The sequence below is a fragment of the Melanostigma gelatinosum genome, assembly GCF_949748355.1.
Source record: "Melanostigma gelatinosum genome assembly, chromosome: 13".
In the NCBI taxonomy this organism is placed as follows: Eukaryota; Metazoa; Chordata; class Actinopteri; order Perciformes; family Zoarcidae; genus Melanostigma; species Melanostigma gelatinosum.
The window spans coordinates 10698907-10718965 of NC_136646.1; the positions used below are offsets into that span (position 1 = coordinate 10698907).

Sequence of the window (20059 nt, forward strand, 5' to 3'; positions counted from 1 at the left end):
AAAAACAACAAAAAGTCCCTGTTTACGCAGCTGTTCTCGTGCTGCTCTATTATAAAGGGTGTTTTATGGGACTGGACTCCAGAGATGCAATGGATTTTACATTTTATCTTTCATCACATAAACATGCCAGCAACAAAAATAATAAAAATACTGTAAAGGTCTAATGCTGGCATGTGTGTGATGAGAGATCAAATGTAAAGCTAAGCTAAGCTTGCTGTATGGGCGATATTTCTGCAAGGAGGTTCACATGCAAACCATGTATTTTTGTTGGTATAAACTCTGTACACTCTGACCTAGTTTCACAACAATCAACTGAGACAAACATCCGCCACGCAGTTGTCACATGAAACCCGCCCGCACGCACCCACCCACCCACCCACACTGCATGTCTGATTGTGCATCAAACACAAGTGTGTGGGTTGCTAAACTAACACTGAGCGACATTAAGAGTGGACTGAGCAGCTGTTAGACACAAGCAGGGTTGTGGCCTTCAAACGGTGGGATTGAAAGGCTGGCCGCCAATCCGTTTTCTGATACACTTCCTATAATCACACTCATGACAAATCACAACCACTCACGCTGATGATACGTCCTTTTACTGGCAGGCAAAAAACAGCAACTAACTAGTACAAGGCTGTTTCAGAAACTGAGGAAGCGAGCACAAAAACCTGTTTGAGGTAACATTTGAAATAAAAAGTTAATATTTTAAAATTGAAAATGATTATTTACTGTAGCAATGTTACCTTTGTTTGAATCTTGATACAAATGCGGTATCGTTTGTCCCGTGGGTCTAATTTTTATGAACAAAAGTATCACTCATCCTTATTTCTCTCCTCTTTAAACTCAAGAGTGTCCGTAAGCTCTCAGGCATCATTCGGCACCAACTTTATTCATCCCTGACATGCTGTTCAGTGTTCAACAGCACCTACTTTGACCCATTAAGTCAGATTTTTGTGACCTGTGTATGTCCGACTATCATACGAAAGTAATGATGCCATTATGATTCAAATAATTAAAGACATATTAAATGTTTTCCTTTGAATTAAGGGGTTCATTTTCATGTGAAATACACTAAATGAACATGAATGTCAATCAAATGATTCCGTCTTGAAATACACGGTCAACTTCACACGTCGACACGGAGCTGGTATGTTCAGGGCATTATTTACAACACAATCAAGTCTCAATGTGGCACGTTACACCATCAGCATCTTGGTTCAGAGAGCTCCACTTTGATGCCTCCACTTCTGCATCCAAACCAGTGGGTTCTGGGTCTCCAGCCGGCCGTCCCCCGCCTCTCCGATCGGTCACGCTGACCGAGCTGTTCGTAACCACCAAACGTCCTCCTTCCTCCGCTGCAGTGCTAACTGTTCCACCACGACAGCAGCCCCAGCCCCGGGTCACAGATGGTCCCCTGGAACAACAGCACAATGGGTGAGGATGGACGTGAAGCTACTTTTGTGTTAAAAAGTGTTCCCCTTAACTGGGACAAATACACAGAGTCTGATTCAGTCACAATTCCAAATGAATTTCCCGCTTTTATCAGAAACACAGAAGTTTTCCCATGAAGAGGTCTCCTGGTGATGTAGATGTGTGTTAGTCATGAGGCGTTTTCTTACAATCAGAGTGTACGGTGACTCTTTCTTCTCCTCGGTGGCCTCCGCTGGCGGAGCCGTCGACTGTCCCGGTTGTGCCGGCGTTTCCGTCGCTGCGGCGGCCGGGCCCGTCGGCGAGGTGTCCAGGAAGACTTCATCAGTCACCCGAAAACGGATCTCCTCCCCTTGGTCCATGTAGAGGTCGTGGGCCCCCTCGTCCGTCTCGTATTCCCAGAGCCAGACCTGCTCCGCTTCATCGCTGAGGCTGGAGCTAAGGACGGCTCGGCTGCGACTTCAACTACAGTCACAATCAAGTCTAGATCAGAGTCGACATAGTATAGCGATGTGATGCACATGGCAAAACTGTTCTGAAGATAAAAATCACACATTTTCTGTCAGGATACAATTTGGCGGGCTGCTGAAGAGACTCCGGTGGAATGAGAATGTCGTCAAAGAAGCCCATCGTCACTGTGAAACAGAAAGGTGACGTCTTACCACAGAGCTTCTGTGTCTTCTGGTGCACGTATAAGCAGAGACATGGGAGCCTTCAGGCCGAACGCTTTTTAATACATACACCAGATCTCGTTATCATTCCAACATTCAAGTTATGTTGTATAAAAAGTCACATGGGCTGTAGACAGCAGGCGGAGGACAGCGACATGTGACTTTGGTACCAGAGGTGAGAAAAAGGAAGTGGACCAAAACAAAACTGGAAACCTCTCAGATCCTAAAAAGCACTCTTCTCAGGGATTTATTCAAACTCATGTAAGTGGAATAGTGAAGATTTAAACTACAGCACTATTAAATGAATAAAATATGTCAAAAATAAATCAATAAACAACGCGGATATACAATGTTGTCTTCTAGAACTGACTAATTACTAATTTACTTGAATCTATTCTTTATTGGCAAACAACTGAATGAATCAATTAGTAGATCTACAGAAAATGTCTCGACAACTATTTTGACAGTCAATTGTTTATTTGTTATTTCCAGCTTCTCCTACGTGAGGATTTGCTGCTTCTCTCTGTTTTAAAGTATTGCAAATTCAATATCTTTGGGTTTGGACTGTTGGTCGAACAAAACAAGATGTTACGTCACCTTGAGCCTTGAGAATTAATCAGAGAACACATTTCTGGAGATTGAATCAAATAAGCAGAGATGGAAAGACAGAAGTTACCGTGAACTCCCTCTTGACTGCAGTACTTGATCTTGCCGAGCAGGATCTCATCGAGAAAAGGGTGAAAGACAACGTACCTGAAATGAACTGAAAGAAAAACCAGATGGAAGATGGGAACCGTTCAGCGGGCGAGTTAGGTGAAGTCATCCACAGCCGATACACCGTCCATCAACCCTCCCTTTAACAATAAACTATGTCCTACAGGAGTTTACTCTTAGCAGGGCTAAACAGGACATCAAATTTATCATAAACAAATTAAAACTACAAAACGAAGTGGGAGGACTGGCGTTGCAAAATGTGGCAATGCATCTAAAATCTAAAGCTGTAGTGAAAATGCAGTACATGAAGAAATGAGAGAGGCTCATCATACCTTTAGTGTGTGAGGCTCCATCCCCGGGGAATATATAGGAGTCCTCCAGTTTAGTGATGTCGAACAAGCAGATGCACAGGCCGACGTTGAAGACCACCTGAGGTAAAGAAAGGAGGTCAGAGTAATGCAGACACGCTGAAATTACAATATTCCACACAAGTGCAGACTTTCAATCAGCCAAACTGCCTTTGTCTGCTTAACTTTAACATAAAATACATACAGAGCAGAAATAACTCACACGCTCAGTCAAAAATACATATTTTTCAAAATAACCCACAGACCTTAACTGCTCACAATAAGGTCTGTGGGTTATCTTGAGTAACTGGGTCATGATTTCAGGAAGGAGACATTGATGTTGAGTTTCTAAAATGTCATTTTTTTTGGCGCTTTGAGCACCTCAAGCAGAGTGACACATAGATCCATTATATCCCAAAGAAGGCAGACAGATATCTCCAAAATTAGGCAACTCACACCAAAACAATCTAGAGTGATAAATAGCACTACAGGTGAAATATGTATTTTTGTGGTGAACTGTCCCTTTAAGTCTCCAATGATACACATGGTGGAAGATACAGAACAGAAAAAGTAAACTGAAGAACAATCATCAGTCGTATGGATGGAGGATTTACGTCAGCGTTAAGTGTGAATGGAATTCATTACAGTCCTTTAACATCTGACCGCCTCCTCTCACATTGGATGGATTGAACCTCTTCATTGTGGAATCTGTTCAGAGATCTGTGATTGTTTCTGATGCTGTTTGTTTGTGATAGTGAGTCTGTGTAGTTTCTCGTTGTCTGTCTCCATTATTGTGCTTATTTCTCCTGCTGCACCTAGGAGATGGCTTCATTAAATAAAGGTAATGGAGATAAAGTTGAGTTTTTTTTTTTACAGTTAACTGTGGTGTAAACGTGTGTTGTCACGCGCACACGCGCACCTTGTTGGCCAGTTTCTTGTTCAGCTCCTCGACTATGGCCTCGTTGAGTTGTCTCTGGAAGTTCCACGGAAGGATCCTGACAGTGTCGACCATCTCCACCAACACGAACATGCTGCAGACTGTGAGCAGGTACACACACACACACACACACTGCGGAGAAACGACTGAACGGAGCTGTCAGTTGAGCTGCGGGGTGTCTCCTACTGTCGGGACAGCATTTCCTGTTTTTCTGCAGAGATGTGATCAAATCAAAATTTCGACAATTGTTCACAATCTAGCTAAAGACACGAATAAAAGTGTAATAATCTACGGCAAACTCAAACGCAGCCATGATGTCTCCACGTGATGGTTTACGACAATGCGTTTTTACGACTTGTCGCAAAACTTAAAGCAACAGTGCACAATTGTGAAGCTCTATTATATAGTGTATAATTATTGATATGCGATTATTTGTAATAGTATTACCATAACGTGCCATTTGGTTTCTATACTTTTTACAGATTAAAATATATATATATATATATATATTTTAATAAAAAGATAGATATCTTATAAAAATATATTAGCCAAATGGATGCAAACTTTCTGATGCCAACCCTTTTTCTGTTTTCAAAGGAATGACCTTTATGTCACAACTGTTCAATTATCTGTTCACAAAATGCCATTAAAAACTTCATCTGGAGGAAATAAACACGAACTTTCTTCTTTCTTCTTCTTCTAAACACATCCATCCCATAATGACATTAACGATTACATACATCTAGTATATTTCGTACTGTGTAAACACAGTATAAATATATCAAATACTTATTTTTCTGATCTGAATTACTAAAATCACAAGCTTAGTTTATGTATAGCCTAAATATTTCCAGGGTATTTTATACATATTTCCTTATGAACTTTTAAGTTAACTATCCACAGTAGATAGTCTATTATTGGTACGGCAAAGTGTTTCATTGGAAAAAAATAATTATACAATACACAGAATATTTGTATATGTAGAGGTATGCGAGTATTCATGTTGATATTTCAAAATTATGGTTGATGTTTTGACACTGCAAGTGACAGATGAACGTTACCATAGTAGAAATATAGTTGATATAATGAACGTGAGGATCGCAGCCTGTTGGAGTTCTTAAGAAGCACACGAGGGCAGCAACAAACACCTGAAGCAAACTCCTCCTCAGCTGCTAGAAGCCTGTAACACTACATGACTGACAATCACAGGAGCTTATTATTCATTTCATTGAGCAAATAAAACCACAAATACATTCACTTCACGTCATCTTTATTCATTTACTGGTTATTTTGTTAATGTCAAGATATGTTCAACCTCTCAAGCAATACAATTGCAGGCATTTGCAGGCAGATGTTTTACCATCTACTTTTAAAAAGTTGAATGCTGAAACCGGAGTGTGAGGGGAATCATCACTGTAATAAAACAGATGTTCATATTCCATATTTATTTGATGAATCTGAACAAGTGAAGCATGTTGTAAAATTGTCTTTACACACATCAGAGGAAGCCAAACAGAGCACACCTGAGTACAAAATGACACACTAGGCATGCCTTCATTTGATTTGTCACTCTACAGTAGCGCTTTCTAAAACTGGTGAACATCAAAGCATCATCGTACATCACAGAATGAGCAAACTGCTTCACACGCCGCTGTTTTTAAATGTGCTGACGGAGGACGAAGGATGATTAAACGAATCAGTACTTTTTAAGATGTTTTACCAATAAGCATTGATCCTGGTGAATTCTGTAGGGAACAACACTCTGTACGTCATCAGATAAGGATACACGCGGCAATTTGTTTGAAAGATCACATAATAATGGCTGATTTCTCAAACACAACTAAGCATTACTTCTCACATGTCAGTGTTTCCATCAGGCATATTTGGCAGTGAATCTGATACAGTGGTGAGGAGTGTTTCACCATCGACGTGATGGGTTTTAAAGAGGGCATGAACACATGATGGTTCTCAAAATGTTGAATTTATGAACAGATAACCCCTTCATGTCCAAAACATCTTTAAATTTGGGCTGCTGCCGTTTCTAATCACCTCTGTCCCTGAAAATGATTTGAACAAACCTAAAACGATTAAGAAATATACACAAAGCAACCAAGAGTCACCTACTTAGGGATTACAAGCCCCGTTTCACCGTAGAAGCCCAGCTGCAACAATCCAGTACCTGTGCTTTAACTTCACCCACAACCCAAAACTGTGTGAAACCACAGAGGGGGGGACACCATTTCATGACTTTATGTTACGAGTCGTCACAAACAGAGTTAACAGCTCTCATTTAGACAGGCAGCACGTTACTTGCACTCTCTCTCTCGTTCTCTTTATTTATTTATATACATATTTTCAAGTCAAAGTGGCCAAAGAAAAACAGCCCTCTGTAATTCAAATTAAAGTCTGGCTCACTGATTTGGCTGACAACATTTTGTACATTTAGAGTTTGTCATCCCAACGCAACACAAACACACCCTGCACACATTCTGTGTGTGTGTATATATATATATATATATACACATATACACACACACAATGATTTTATCATTTCTGTACACACCCCTATACAAAGTGCAGCTATATATATCACATAATTTACACACCGGTCCAAACTCTTTTTTAGTACATCGGGATTTAACTCAGTAACTGTAATTATCAATCTAAAGCGAAGTCTTCGTAGTCTGAACAATGAAGAAGTGACGGATTTCAAGACTAAGAGCTAAACAGCGTAATCCCACGCAAATCATAGCAACAATGACCTCAAACATCCCCACGCCCACAAAAATATATAACCAGACTGTTTCAGTGGTGCATACTAGGTCTGCATCATGGCAAGACTTAACACAAGAATGATGTTGAATACGTTTCTACAGTCTCCAATCTTGTGTATCAATTAAAGAACTTTACAAGTTGTATGTCAGAGATGAGCGCTGAAGGGTAAAATGTTTGCAGAGAATAAAGGAAGCACACCAAACACTACTTTCCGAACTCTACAAAGTGCTAGTGTACAGGCACCTGGACACTAGATTGTGTGTAAGAAGACAGCAGGCCTCCTCATGCTATGGAGGGCCGAACCTCATCCTGAAGAAAAACATTCAATGCCAAGACAAACACATCATCTCCCATTGCAGCTACACGAGGCAATTTCACACGCTGGCAACTCCAAGATGATAGTGAGGACAAACTGAAAAACCTTAACACAGAGAAACCACAACAACATAACGTCTGTGAAGCTTCGTTCCAGAGGATTTCATTGGGACGACGAGACTAAAGACCGACTGTCAAAGAGAAGAGCTTTCTCTGGACATCGCAGCAGACGTTTTGCTGCAATTTCTATGGGCACAGAAGAGTTCCTGTGTCTATATGCTACACCAGAATGTGCGTTAAAAATGTTGCTTGGATTTCTAGCAACACAAATTTGATTACAGCTCATGTCCCCAAACATTTCAGGTTGTGGTTTGGACTGCATGAAGCAGCCTGGTGAGATCAACGAGAGAGACAGGATGAGCTAAGAGGGACACACAGATGCAAACACAGACCGATGACCGACCCAACAAAAACAACCATGCATAACACACACACACACACACACGACAAAACACAGATGGAAAGAAAAATAAATTGCAAGAATAGCGCTAACACAATGGCAGTATGTGTATGTGTTGTGGTTGAGTGTCCTCGTCCCAAGTTTTCACACAATGGGGTGTTATACCATACAAAAAGACAGAGAACGAGCAAGCAACCAATGGAAGAGCAGCGGGGAATGAACGCAGATTTGCATGTTGGCCGAAATGTAGCAGTCTGGGTAAGCACAAACTAAAAAGTGCAGCAGCAGGAAACACAAGGTCTCAGACTGAGTGATGCAGACTGGGCTCCAATGACAGTGCAAGGGCTGATGGGATTTCAAGGATACTGCGCTACAGTAAATAAGTGTGCCTGGTAGAGTGTTTACAGTGTGGCTCCAAACTACAATAAGCAAGGGAACGCTTGTTTAAGTCAATAATGGCAATTCTAGCAGCTTTCTACAGGAGGAGAATGAAGGACGACTAGTGGAGTTCATCACCATGTGGTGCATTGTAATGATAGAGAGCATGTGGGAAAGATGTTCTGGAGGAAATGAAGGAAAAGAACATTCATGCGAGTTGAACACAGTGAGCTTATTAAGCTGTTTGGATGGAAACTATTTTGGAGACAAACGGTTCATATAACTTAATTATTCAGGGCCTGAATCAGGTTTGTACACTGCTGAACATTAAAGGGTGTCTATAGCGTAGCTGATAATGAATCATGCTTTATGTTAATGCTTCCACCAGCCTGGATTTACACATCATTTGGAGAATAAATGCTCCATTTGAGAGAGAAAGATGAGCGTCTGTGTATGAATCAGCTGAACGCTGCAGGGAAACACTCGATGAACAACTAAGTGCTGCCGGTGAAAACGATGCTGCCTATTAAAGACGCACACGGCTAAGCTTCGATTATGTGCGACCGTTTGTGTGATTCTGCCTGTCGCCGGAGAGAGCTTTCATAGTAATCCTGTCTGTGCATGTACATGCTCGTGTGTGTGCGCTTTTCATCTGTACAGCGACCTTGTGTGTGTGTGTTGTCTTTAACTGAGCATGACTACAGTGTTCCCCTAAAACCAACATCAACACGAACAAGTCTGGTTACCATCTACCGCTCACATTGTCTCTTCCTGTTTGTGAAGCCCCCCCTCTCTCTCTGCACCATATTTCTCCCCTTCTTAACCCACGCCAAGGCCCCTCAGCGGCCCCTATAGGCCCCGCCTCCCTCCTCTCCACCAATTACTGGAGCTCCTTCATCCTGTTGAGAGCGGAGCCGGCCTTGAACCACTCGATCTGCGTCTCATTGAAGGTGTGGTTTAGAGTGATGGACTCCTGGCTGCCATCGCTGTGCTTGACTACTGCCGTGAGGGCCTGAGGTAGGAGGAAAACGAGATCATGTGTCAAACATTCATCCTGTTTATCTTCAGCGTAATGTTAAGAGAAGCTCGGCTGTCGGTGTTTCATTAGTGCAGAATATTCCTCACCTTGCCGGGAACAAGGGTTTGCAGCCCATTGATTGAAATCTTGTCATCGGGGCGAATTTTGTCGTAGTCGTGGGGCTCGGCAAAAGTCAGAGGCAGCAGTCCCTGCTTCTTCAGATTCGTCTCTGAGGAGGAAAAAGAAAGCAGATGGAAAAATGAGACGGAACGGCAACACGCCGACTCACACTGTACTTCCATCAGGTAACCAGAGAAGGGCTCCTCGTCTGTCAGGAGTATATCGGTTACACAGAAATACAAGGTCACGGAGATTAAAGCATGCGTCTCCGGTTCTCGGGATGAATTAGCTGTTCCATTTACACAGAATTCATGTGATTGGAAATGTTATTCGTCAAGACCAAATTATGTTGAAAGCTTTGTTGACAGACATGCAAACTATCAACTACACGCAACAGCATTTATTTGGTGTGTTTCTGGTTCTGAGGAACTCTTTTCACACAAATGAAAGCAGCACTGCTTAGATCAGACAGGCTTTCATCGCCCCACCTACCGCCAGTCGACAGTAATAAACTGGCCCTAATGGACTGTAAGTATAACTTGGAGACTCTCATAGACACTCTTTATTCTGGCAGACTGTAAACATGCCAGACTAAATAATCAGCTTGCTCTGGAACCCAAACATACAGATTAAGACACTGCTGCCCTGTTGCCTCTGCATGTGTGTAAGTGTATGGTTGTGGTTGTAGGCCTCCGCCAACCAGCCAAGTTGCAGTTTACATCCACGTCTGGCCAAAATGTGATCAATTCCTCATTTTATCCTTTCAGACATTGGTGTGAAATTGTCATCACCAGCATATGAATTCTTGAGTTATGGCCAAAAATGTGTCTTGTGACCTTTGACCACCAGATTCTAATCAGTTCATCCGCAAGTAGATGTTTGTGCCGGATCTACTGAAAGTCCGTCCAGAGATATTGCGTTCACGAGAAAGGAACAGAAGGACTACCCGAAAACATCGCGCCACAGACGCATAATAGAATTGCACATGGCTGTAGTGATGCATATGATGTTTGCATGTTTTCTCTTGTTGTGCTCTGAAACTTACCGTGGATTCTGGCAAAGCTTTTGACGATAATGGCGCGTCCTCCCAGGTGTCGGGGTTCTAGGGCAGCGTGCTCTCTACTGGACCCTTCGCCATAGTTCTCATCTCCAACCACCACCCAGTTCACTCCATTGGCCTGGATTATACAGTTAAACAAAGACAAAAAGAAAACATTTTAACTGCTGTCAGGACAGAGAAGACAAGTAAAGTCCCAAGGAGGCGATAGGTTGCTGGAACTAACGAGGTCTAAAACAGCAGCCCTGCAGTAGATCAAGCCTTCGTATCGGTTCACGGTTATAAAGTTCAGTTCATCAACGCACACGGCCCATCACACTCACCTTGTAGTGGCGGGCCACATCAGGCACACCTCCGAACTCTCCCGTCAGCAGGTTCTTCACCTTGTTGATGCCGTCATTGTCAATGTTCACTGCACCAATCAGCATATTGTTGGAGATGTTGTCCAGGTGACCGCGGAATTTCAGCCAGGGCCCGGCAGCGCTGATGTGGTCAGTGGTGCACTTTCCCTTCACCTACAGCGGCGGAGGAAAAGCGAGGACAGGAAGTTAAGTAACAGATGAGAAACAACGGCTGTTAAACACAACATTTAAATAATTCAGTGGAGTTTTAAACAGCGTCGTGAAAGAATGAGCTAAAACATGATAATATAATATAATACAATAAAAGTCCTGTAATCTGCACTAGTCCACCACAACTTTCCTTCCATTTCACTGCTCACCTTGATGAGGATCCTCATGTCCTCCATGTCTTTTCCGTGCCACCTGTCGAAGGGCTCCAGAAGCTGCAGACGGTTGCTGGAGGGGCTCACGTTCACCTGAACAACATCAAATCAGAGGAAGATCTAAATGTTCTTCCAAGAATATTTTCAAAGGATAATGGGGCAGACAACTTCCAGATCAAACTGCGTTTTATTCATACACCAAAAATAATGTTTGTGTCTTTTTCTGTCTAGACAACGGTCACATTACACCTTTTCTATCAAAACAAGCCTTGATCACACTGTTTCTTGTGCTGGTTCAAACTCAGCTCACTAAAAGGCTGTTTCATATTTGGGATCAGATACTGCATCTTTAAAAAAATATATAAAATCAAAAATACCATTATTGAGGTGCCTTCGGCGGGGGGGTACTGGTAGGTGTCCTGGCCCGGGTCGAAGTCTTTTGTGGGGAGCTCATCACCGGTGGGGGCTTCCAGCTTGAACTTCTCTCCATTCGGAGCGGTCAGGTAGTCGGTCTCTGGGTCGAAGTCGAGGGTCCCGGCGATCGCCATGGCAGTGACGATCTACATTGAATTACAGAAAAGGCATTTAGGGTGAGCAAATGTCAAAGCCATCGAGGGAAACACAAATAAGAATGTCATTGTCAAGTCCTCCACGCAGCCACTATGCTGTATGCGTGAGCTACTGTAAGCCCGTCTATTGAGTCGCTGAGCTTGTTGTTGTTTCTTTTGCTTGGTGTTTAACCTTTAGTACTTCTTACCTCAGGAGAGGTGACAAAAGCATGCGTAGCTGGGTTAGCGTCGTTCCTAGCGGTGAAGTTCCTGTTGTAGGACGTGACAATCGTATTCTTCTCTCCTTTTTTCACATCCTTCCTGAAGAAAGTGAAAACACAGAGCATGTTAGTATGATGCATTGGGTCGAACCTGCATCACTCAGAGGAATTATTTTGTTTGATCTTTGATACCTTTGTGCAGTGAGCAACCTGTTTGATATCAGTTTACAAGACTAAAAGTCTACCGGCCTGCTACTAGACTACAGTGTACATTACAAGCAACAACATGAAAGTGTTGGAAGGAACAACATTTTGATGATTTCCCGGTTCTTACAGCCTTACTAGAGGGGTTCATGAGTAAATCTCATGACAATCTGCCTCTAAGATTCACTGCCTATAAATGTGTCATTTTGGCCTCTGATTAATCCTACAAGAAAGTTTATCAAACGTCCAAAATTGGAAGAGTTCTGATGAGCATGAAGCGCTCTCTTTAGATTGATATTTCTTGTGTAAAGTTTTTTTTAAATGGTGCACTGGTAGTATGAGAGGAAAGGTCACCAGAAACAGTAGTATTCATGTAAATATTCATGGTACATTTAATGGAAATCCAGTCAAGAACCAGTGTTGGTAAAGAGGAAATACTCCGAAATCAACATCTGGAGATACTTCTGCAAAGCGTCGTGGCAATCTGGCCAGTGGTTGTTGAGGTATTTTGGACCAAAGCATTGGCAGAACAGACTAATCAACTGCCATGACGCTGCTGTCAGTGGGGAACAATTAGCCAATTACAAATGAGGTTCATACCTGTCCCACTGTCCGATGCAGGGTCCACACGCATTGGCAAGGACGATTCCACCAACATCACTCAGGATCTTGGCCTGAAAGAGGGAAAACATGAACATTTTTAAAAAGAAATCCTTTCCTGCATCTTCAAACACACACAACTGTATAAATGTATTATGTGTAAAATGAAAAAAAACAGGAAACAAGCTGCCAATATGCTATGGGTCACTCGCTAAATGTTGGGGGAGGTTCTGACTCACATATCCATCTCTCTCGATCGTGGCGCGGATCTGCTCAGAGCCAGGGGTGACTGTGAACTGGGCCTTGCACTTCATACCTCTATCCAGAGCCTGCTTGGCCAGAGAGGCCGCCCTGCCCATGTCCTCGTAACTCGAGTTGGTGCAGCTGCCGATCAGACCTGCAGGAGACAAAGTTCAATGTCTGTAAGAGGAGAACTGAGAACAAGAACACTAAAGTGAATGTGTATACAGCTACAGTGGCAGGTTGGAAGTATTCCTCGAAATTTGTATACGATACGAGAGGAAAATTGTCATCATGTTCTCGTCATTCTGTCAATGATTGGAACTATATTGCACTCAGTAGTAATATCCTTTGGAGGACCGCATGACAGGGCTGTAATGCGACCTCATCATATCTGGTCAACAACACAGTTCGCAGGAACAAAAATGAGAAATATCCAATTTCTTGAGACAAAGCATTTAAAACATGGACGATTGTAAGATAATACAGCGGTGTCACAAATACTGACCAACTTTAACCTCCAGGGGCCAGCCGTTCTTCTTAGCTGTCGCTCCGATCTGAGACACGGGGTGAGCCAGGTCAGGGGTGAACGGTCCGTTGATGTGGGGCTTCAACTGTGAGAGGAGGGAAACCACGCTTAATGAAGCAACGTCAGAATATGAGTAAATGTGGGACATGTTTGCGTATGCTATAATATAGATATACACAGTATAATATTAAAAGAGGAACACTAAAAGCACAATTAAGCTGCCTAATGCACCATTATAACCACATGATACCAAAACAAGACAAAGCGACGGTACATGACTAAATTATTTTATTTTTTAGTGAACAGCACTTGCAATCTTCTCAGGATACCAGCATAACAAAGATGGTAGGTCAGTGATTCTTGGTTTAGCGCCCAGTATCAGTATATAGGTCATTCATTAAGCTAATCAATGTTTTAATTAACAGGTTTCTATGATGACATGCTTGTCTTACATAGCACGCCCTAATCAGATTATCTAATACACAACACTGTGACTCCTGTGTCCTCACACAGTGAGCCCCACATGTTTTATGGTGGTAGGACTTAAATCCATTCTACTTCCTGATTCTAGGTAAGTTTGTATTGTATTCACACTGGAAAAGTGACTAAAAGAATAATACTTAAACATGCCTCATGGATACTAAATACAGTGTGCTGTTGATGGACATTATTCTCTCACAAGGCAATGCACAGAGGAAGTGGAGAAGCTGTTCACAGCTGGAAAATAATTAAAATATTTGGGAGAGGTGGTGAAAGACTGCTCCAGAAAATCTTGGTTGGTTTGGACATCCTAAAGTCAGTTTTGACCATTCCAAAAGTATACAGAGTTCTTTGCATACTACTGAAGCAGCACTATACCATGGCTATTAGTACGACAGTAAAGAATAGTATGTAGGATGGATTTGGACATTTGGACGACTGATGTTTTGACTCACCTCGCTCAGGTTAATCTCTATGACCTGGTCGTATTCACAGCCATTATCTGGGACCAAGTCATCTTTGAACTGATCAGTCACAGCAGCAATCTCTGAGAGGGGATGAAGAAGGGGACACAGTTGGAGGTAAGACACAGTGAATGAAGACTAAACAGACAAGACACGAACAGTAGGAGACTGACCTCCACGGCCAGTCTTCTCCATGTACGTCTTCATGCGGTGGTTGTAGGGGAAGATGGACGTGGTGGCTCCAATTTCAGCACCCATGTTACAGATAGTGGCCATTCCTGAAAAAAATTGTGTCACTTTACCCTTGGAGTAAAATATACTGCCTCAAGTCTGAAGACATCCAGCAAGATATGGACGTTAGTTTAAGCAGTCTCCTGTCTTTGACTTTCAGATGTAAACACAGAAGGTCTTCCACCAGCGTTTCAGGTCTCGTATTGTATCTCATCCTTACCAGTGCAGGAGATGGAGTCAACTCCAGGCCCATGATACTCCACAATGGCTCCAGTTCCGCCCTTCACAGTCAGGATGCCAGCTACCTTCAGGATGACATCCTTTGGAGAAGTCCAGCCAGACAAGCTTCCCGTCAGCTTCACTCCAATCACCTGATGGAAAAAAAGAAAAAACCACACAGGCTTAAACAAAACAAACCGATTAAGTGGTTGAAACTGCTCATGAAATTAAAATTCATATACAAGATTTCAGGTGTCGAGAACTCACATTCGGACACTTGAGCTCCCAAGGGATTCCAGCCATGACATCCACGGCATCAGCTCCACCCACTCCAATACAGATGGACCCCAGGCCACCGCCATTGGGAGTGTGGGAGTCGGTACCAATCAGCATCACTCCAGGATAGGCATAGTTCTCCAGGATGATCTGTCCAAGTAAAAAAGGGACATTAACAGTCAGCCACACATTTTTCCCTTGGGACATACAATTTCGACAGACTGCTATTTGAAATGGACTACACTTCTGGAAGGACACTTTCATCATTCTGTAAAGTGACGGTCAAATATCCAAGAGAAACAATATGCAAAACACATTTTCCAGTATTAGAAAAGCCATTTACAGCATTGTTATAAAATCAGTGTACTGTACCTGATGGATGATCCCTGATCCGGGTTTCCAGAAGCCAACCCCATATTTGGCAGCAGCAGTGGCAAGAAAGTTGTACACCTCCTCGTTTACTTCCTGTGTTAAAGGTGAATGTGGACGAGTTCGTCATATATGACACTGGAGTATCCGTGATGGAACCAAAACATAATAAACTTGGCTGCAACACTTAAGGCTGAATCCTGTACTTCAACAGACAATTTGATTAAACTGTCAAAAAACAACACTCGGTCTTATGGCATGTTTTGGTTGAAAGTATAATCATTGAATGGGATTATAACCACGCACTGCACTCAGCAGCCACTCTTCCCTCACATGTACAGATCCTTTGCCAGTAAAATTACAACCCTCTACATGCACAGTGAATTCTCCCGTCACATGTGCAGCCCACAGCTGCTGCATTGGCTGAATCAAATGACAACATGCTTTCATGATGTAAATTTAGGTTTCATTACCGGAGTGAATAGATTATAGTTCTTTATGATATTTCAGTTAAAGTACACAGTTTATAACATCTCTCTGCTAGTTTTTTGCTAGCTAGCTGTTGCAATGTTGGATGTAGCTTCATTGAGCTTGCTAATTGAGGAGTTTTACATTTTTGTAAAACATTTCATTTATGAATTAGTTGTTGACTTTAAACCCTAAGTCTGCACACAGCTCGCATTGTTGGCTCAAATTCTCAAAGTACCGTTCCCCATCAGTTAACTTGCTAGCTAACTACATGGTACATTTCACACAGTAGGTAATTGACAAATTAAAGGATTTAGTTGGTAATTGAACAGAATATGTCTGCTTAATCGCATGTGAAGGGTTTGTTTACATCTGCATATGACGTGATAAACACAGCCTGGGAAGATAACCCCTATATTTACATTTTATTTTGTTTCCCGTTTCTTCCCATAAATTCCTGTTAATTCCCATGGAAAGTTTACACCAATTCCCAGAATTTTGCAACCCTACTTCTGATGTCAATTTGCAACTGATGACTGTACCATGAAACTATATGTACAATATACTGCGTATAATACTCCATCAATCTGTCCTAACCTTGGCCCTTTGCAGGTCCTCCAGCCCTCCGATCTGCGCCTCGATCAGGTGATCACAGTGGATGGTGGAGGGAACCGCCACCCTGGGCAGACCGCTGCTGATGAACTGAAGCATTGCCATCTGAGCAGTAGCATCCTGCATAGCCACGCGGTCTGGACGCAGGCGCAGATAGGTGCGGCCGCGGTCGATATCCTGCCCTGCTGGATCATCCAGGTGACCGTACACAATCTTCTCCGACAGAGTGAGAGGCCTGCTGAGCCTGGTGGCGTGGATTAAAGGAAACATGCATTGAAAACTGTGATGTGCTGGACATGAATTGTAGATACTATAAGCTAAAAACTTGTAATATCTATACAAATGTATTTTAAGTGTTCTTGTAGTGTCCTATCTTGTCTGTTGCAAAGAATCATGGAAAAAGCCCTCAACACCAAAAAGAAACTTATCAGGACAGCAAACACTTTAACTTTTCATATAATAGTCATATAACAGCCACACAAAAGGCTTTTCCTATTCCTGATTACAGCATGTGTTAAGCTCAGTGAGAGAGAAACACCAGGATGTCTAAAGTTAGCTCGGTGGGCCCGGCTGGGTCTCACAAGTCAACACTGTGGTTAAAGCTAAGATTAACTGTGCAGCTGTAACAAACACCAGCTATTCCTCGTGAGCGAAACTGTAAATCAAACTCTGTATGTTCATGTGTATTTCTGAGAAGGGCAACCGCTGACCTCCTGCGCACGATGTTGATGTTCTCGTGCATCTTCTCATAGTTAATGCTGGAGCCAGGCTCAAAGCGGCTCATGGCCACCTTGGCCTTGGCGCTGAAGGCCGCGGAGACATGAATACGCCTTGCCCCGGTTCCAAGGGCGAGCTAGACCAGAGGAAACAGAAGACAGTTTTGAGGAATAACACCATAAACAATGTTTTACTGTGCAGTCCACGACTAACACATTCAGTTCTGAGTTACATCATAACTATGAAGGGGAAGCACAGGCAATTAAAACTTTTTGTGCTGTATCGTGAAGACTGAATTTGAATGTTCAGGATTTTGTTCATGCTAGTAATGAGTACAGGGTGTTAAAATAAATCCTGCCCAAATCTTCCTGCTACAGCATTATCAGACGGTATGAAACCTTTCAAGATATTCTTTCAATAACTTAAAAGTCCGCAATGTAAAGCTTTATTAGACTGACTGTTTAATCAGGACACTGCATCAGGTTTTTGAGTAATTTGTAATAGGTGAGGTCATTTGCCACTACCAGCAAAGCAAGCTATAATAATATCATTATTATACCCATGGCTATACAGATAGTAGGATGCTCTTACGATCTGACCCTCAGTGTTGATATTCAGTGGAAAGTCACTGTGCCCAGAAAAAACTGGGTGAAAGTTTCTAGTAATGGAGTGGTCTCACCGACGTCACGATCTCCTTAGTTACGAGGTCGGTCGGCCATGTTGGAGTACATACAGATCCTACATGGCGGCGCGTAAACAAGGAAGTGCGGCGAAAATACCATACTTTGAATCACTGGATAGTGCATCAAAGGTTCGCTACCTGGCCAAATTGAAGGTTATTGGTAACTTGGATCCCTATACGATGAGTGCAGATCGTTTCAGTGCCGATCCTACTTATCTTCCATCGGTAAACTACGCCAACATCTACGCGTATCTCGTGAACACCCCGAGTCCTTACACGAAAGACGAGTTGGAGTGCTACAAAGGGCTCGACGCTTATAATCAGTTTGTCAGTGGATGGGTCCGAGACGTCAAAGCAACGGTCGTCGACAATTCTCATCTCGTCATTGGGAGAGTAAATATATACAGATCTGGTCCGATATTTAGCAATATTCAATGTTTACTCAGCGCAAACAGACACGTGTGTTTGTTTACATTGTACGTGCATGTCATTGTGTGCGGTGTGTAGGAATTCACTTTCAACTAACTCCTAACTTCATCCCCCCCACACATATATATATATATACATATATATACATATATATATATATGATCCGACGTTAAACTCATATCAAGCAATGCTGAGGCTGCATCTATGTGTTTCGCCTGTTGTACACGCTCGACACGTCTCTGGCACCGACTGCTGTCACGGGCCGATGAAGCTTCGGAAACCTTATCATGTCCAAGTTTAATTTATATTTCCTTTATTAAATACTGTTCACAAACGAATTTGTAAATAAAATCACTGACCACTTATAAAGTGATCCGCACATACTCTAGTGTACGCCAAATTCCATTCCTTTATATCTCAAGAGATGCGTGACAGCCATTTCTCGCGACGTCGCTTGGATAGCTCCTTCGTGTCATTTCCTTGATGTGTAATGACCGCTGGCAAACGAAAGAATGATTTCTTGTCTATCAGCTCTGCTGCCACAACCAAAGACAGCACAAAAGTTCACCACCGATAGGTTATGCGACTCAGCCGTGCATGCCAGTGGCTTTGTGTGTACTCCAACATGGCCGACAGCTAAACTGTGACGTCACACGAGACCACTCCATAGGTGAGGTCATTTGCCACTACCAGCCAAGCAAGCTATAATAATATCATTATTATACCCATGCCAATGAGTGATAGTAGGCAATACAGATAGTAGGATGCTCTTACTATCTGACCCTCAGTGTTGATATTCAGTGAAAAGTCACTGTGCCTAGAAAAAACTGGGTGAAAGTTTATAGAGCTCATATTTCAGTGGGTAGCCTCCCCTGCTAGGCTGTTAGTGACCGATACAGTCGACTGTTTACTATGTATAAGCACGAGAGGTAACAGGGTAACACTTATTTTGAGAGTAACAGGTAGCAGGTGCTGGTGGTTCATAAAGAACCTGTTTGAATGCATAGTTTTCATGTAATGTCAACTCAATGTAATAATATGCTATCTACCGCGACCCAAATAATAAACTAAACGTGATTTAAAAAAGGTGAGACTGAGGACTGTGGCTTTTTACACATTGTCAATTGATTACCCTTAAATGGAAAAAACGACAACGTCATCCTCTCATAAATGTTGGCTAAGGGAGTTAACATACAACAGACAACTCAACCACGTTACTCTGGCAACCATTTTCGTCTTCTTTCTCCGTAACCTTGCGATCACCTTGCAAACATCTGGGCACCTAGAGCCGTTCTCAGCCTCTATTCGTTTAATGTTGACTGAAGTTGACACTGCTGTTAACAATAATACGGTATAATAGTGGTTGCTGTAAGGTCGGTAATAGTTTATAACCGTTCGAATGAGTCGTTGTCGTGAGTCAAGCGAGGACACCGTGACCTGTCTCGAGCGGCTCGGTGCGCGCTCTAATCGATTTACCCCGTCGTCCGTCAAACTCAAACAATGGCGGCTTTACTACACGACATAACATATCTGTTGTCACACATGTACTCGACAGCAAGGCATTTACGAACTCTGAAAGAGTAAAATAACGTTTTCTTACCCGCAGCCTAGTCACAGTTAAGCAGTAAGACGCCATTTTGTTCACTGACAAAGATGAATGTGTCGCCCACATGTGACGTAACAGGATGAAGGAGCCCGTTATTGTATCATTGGGTTAAATAATAAATACAAAATATTAAATATAATAAAGCTTGTGTATAAATAAAGCAATGTATTTATAATTAAAATAGAATATTGGCAACATCATTAAAAATAATAATGTTTAT

General features: G+C 42.5%; 2 protein-coding genes across 2 annotated transcripts; both read right to left on the reverse strand.

Moving 5' to 3' along the window:
* Positions 1 to 586: 586 nt before the first annotated feature.
* Positions 587 to 4416, reverse strand: polr3h (polymerase (RNA) III (DNA directed) polypeptide H). Its single transcript, XM_079281319.1, has 6 exons — positions 4080 to 4416; positions 3146 to 3242; positions 2776 to 2862; positions 2000 to 2063; positions 1620 to 1854; positions 587 to 1414 (listed from the first exon to the last, which is right to left on the reverse strand). Exons 1-6 carry the CDS (start codon positions 4188 to 4190, stop codon positions 1364 to 1366), a joined length of 645 nt encoding a protein of 214 aa, XP_079137445.1. The 5' UTR covers positions 4191 to 4416; the 3' UTR covers positions 587 to 1363.
* A 934-nt stretch (positions 4417 to 5350) lies between these two features.
* Positions 5351 to 19905, reverse strand: aco2 (aconitase 2, mitochondrial; the record flags this gene model as incomplete). The annotated part of the gene is made up of 18 exons (XM_079281944.1): positions 5351 to 9037; positions 9151 to 9272; positions 10209 to 10341; positions 10544 to 10735; positions 10942 to 11037; positions 11322 to 11504; positions 11702 to 11813; positions 12518 to 12591; positions 12757 to 12914; positions 13266 to 13371; positions 14222 to 14313; positions 14404 to 14508; positions 14682 to 14832; positions 14948 to 15106; positions 15329 to 15421; positions 16391 to 16649; positions 17116 to 17258; positions 19834 to 19905. The coding sequence occupies 18 exons, from the start codon at positions 19903 to 19905 to the stop codon at positions 8906 to 8908; spliced, it is 2382 nt and encodes a 793-aa protein (XP_079138070.1). The 3' UTR covers positions 5351 to 8905.
* Between the last annotated feature and the right edge of the window lie 154 nt (positions 19906 to 20059).

Coding starts and splice junctions, on each gene's coding strand:
- polr3h (XM_079281319.1), bottom strand. CDS start 4,190: ATGTTCGTGTTGGTGGAGATGGTCGACACTGTCAGGATCCTTCCGTGG. Junction 2,863..3,145: donor TGGAGCCTCACACACTAAAG/GTATGATGAGCC, acceptor TTTTTCTTTCAG/TTCATTTCAGGTACGTTGTC. Junction 1,855..1,999: donor CTTCAGCAGCCCGCCAAATT/GTATCCTGACAG, acceptor CTCCAGCCTCAG/CGATGAAGCGGAGCAGGTCT.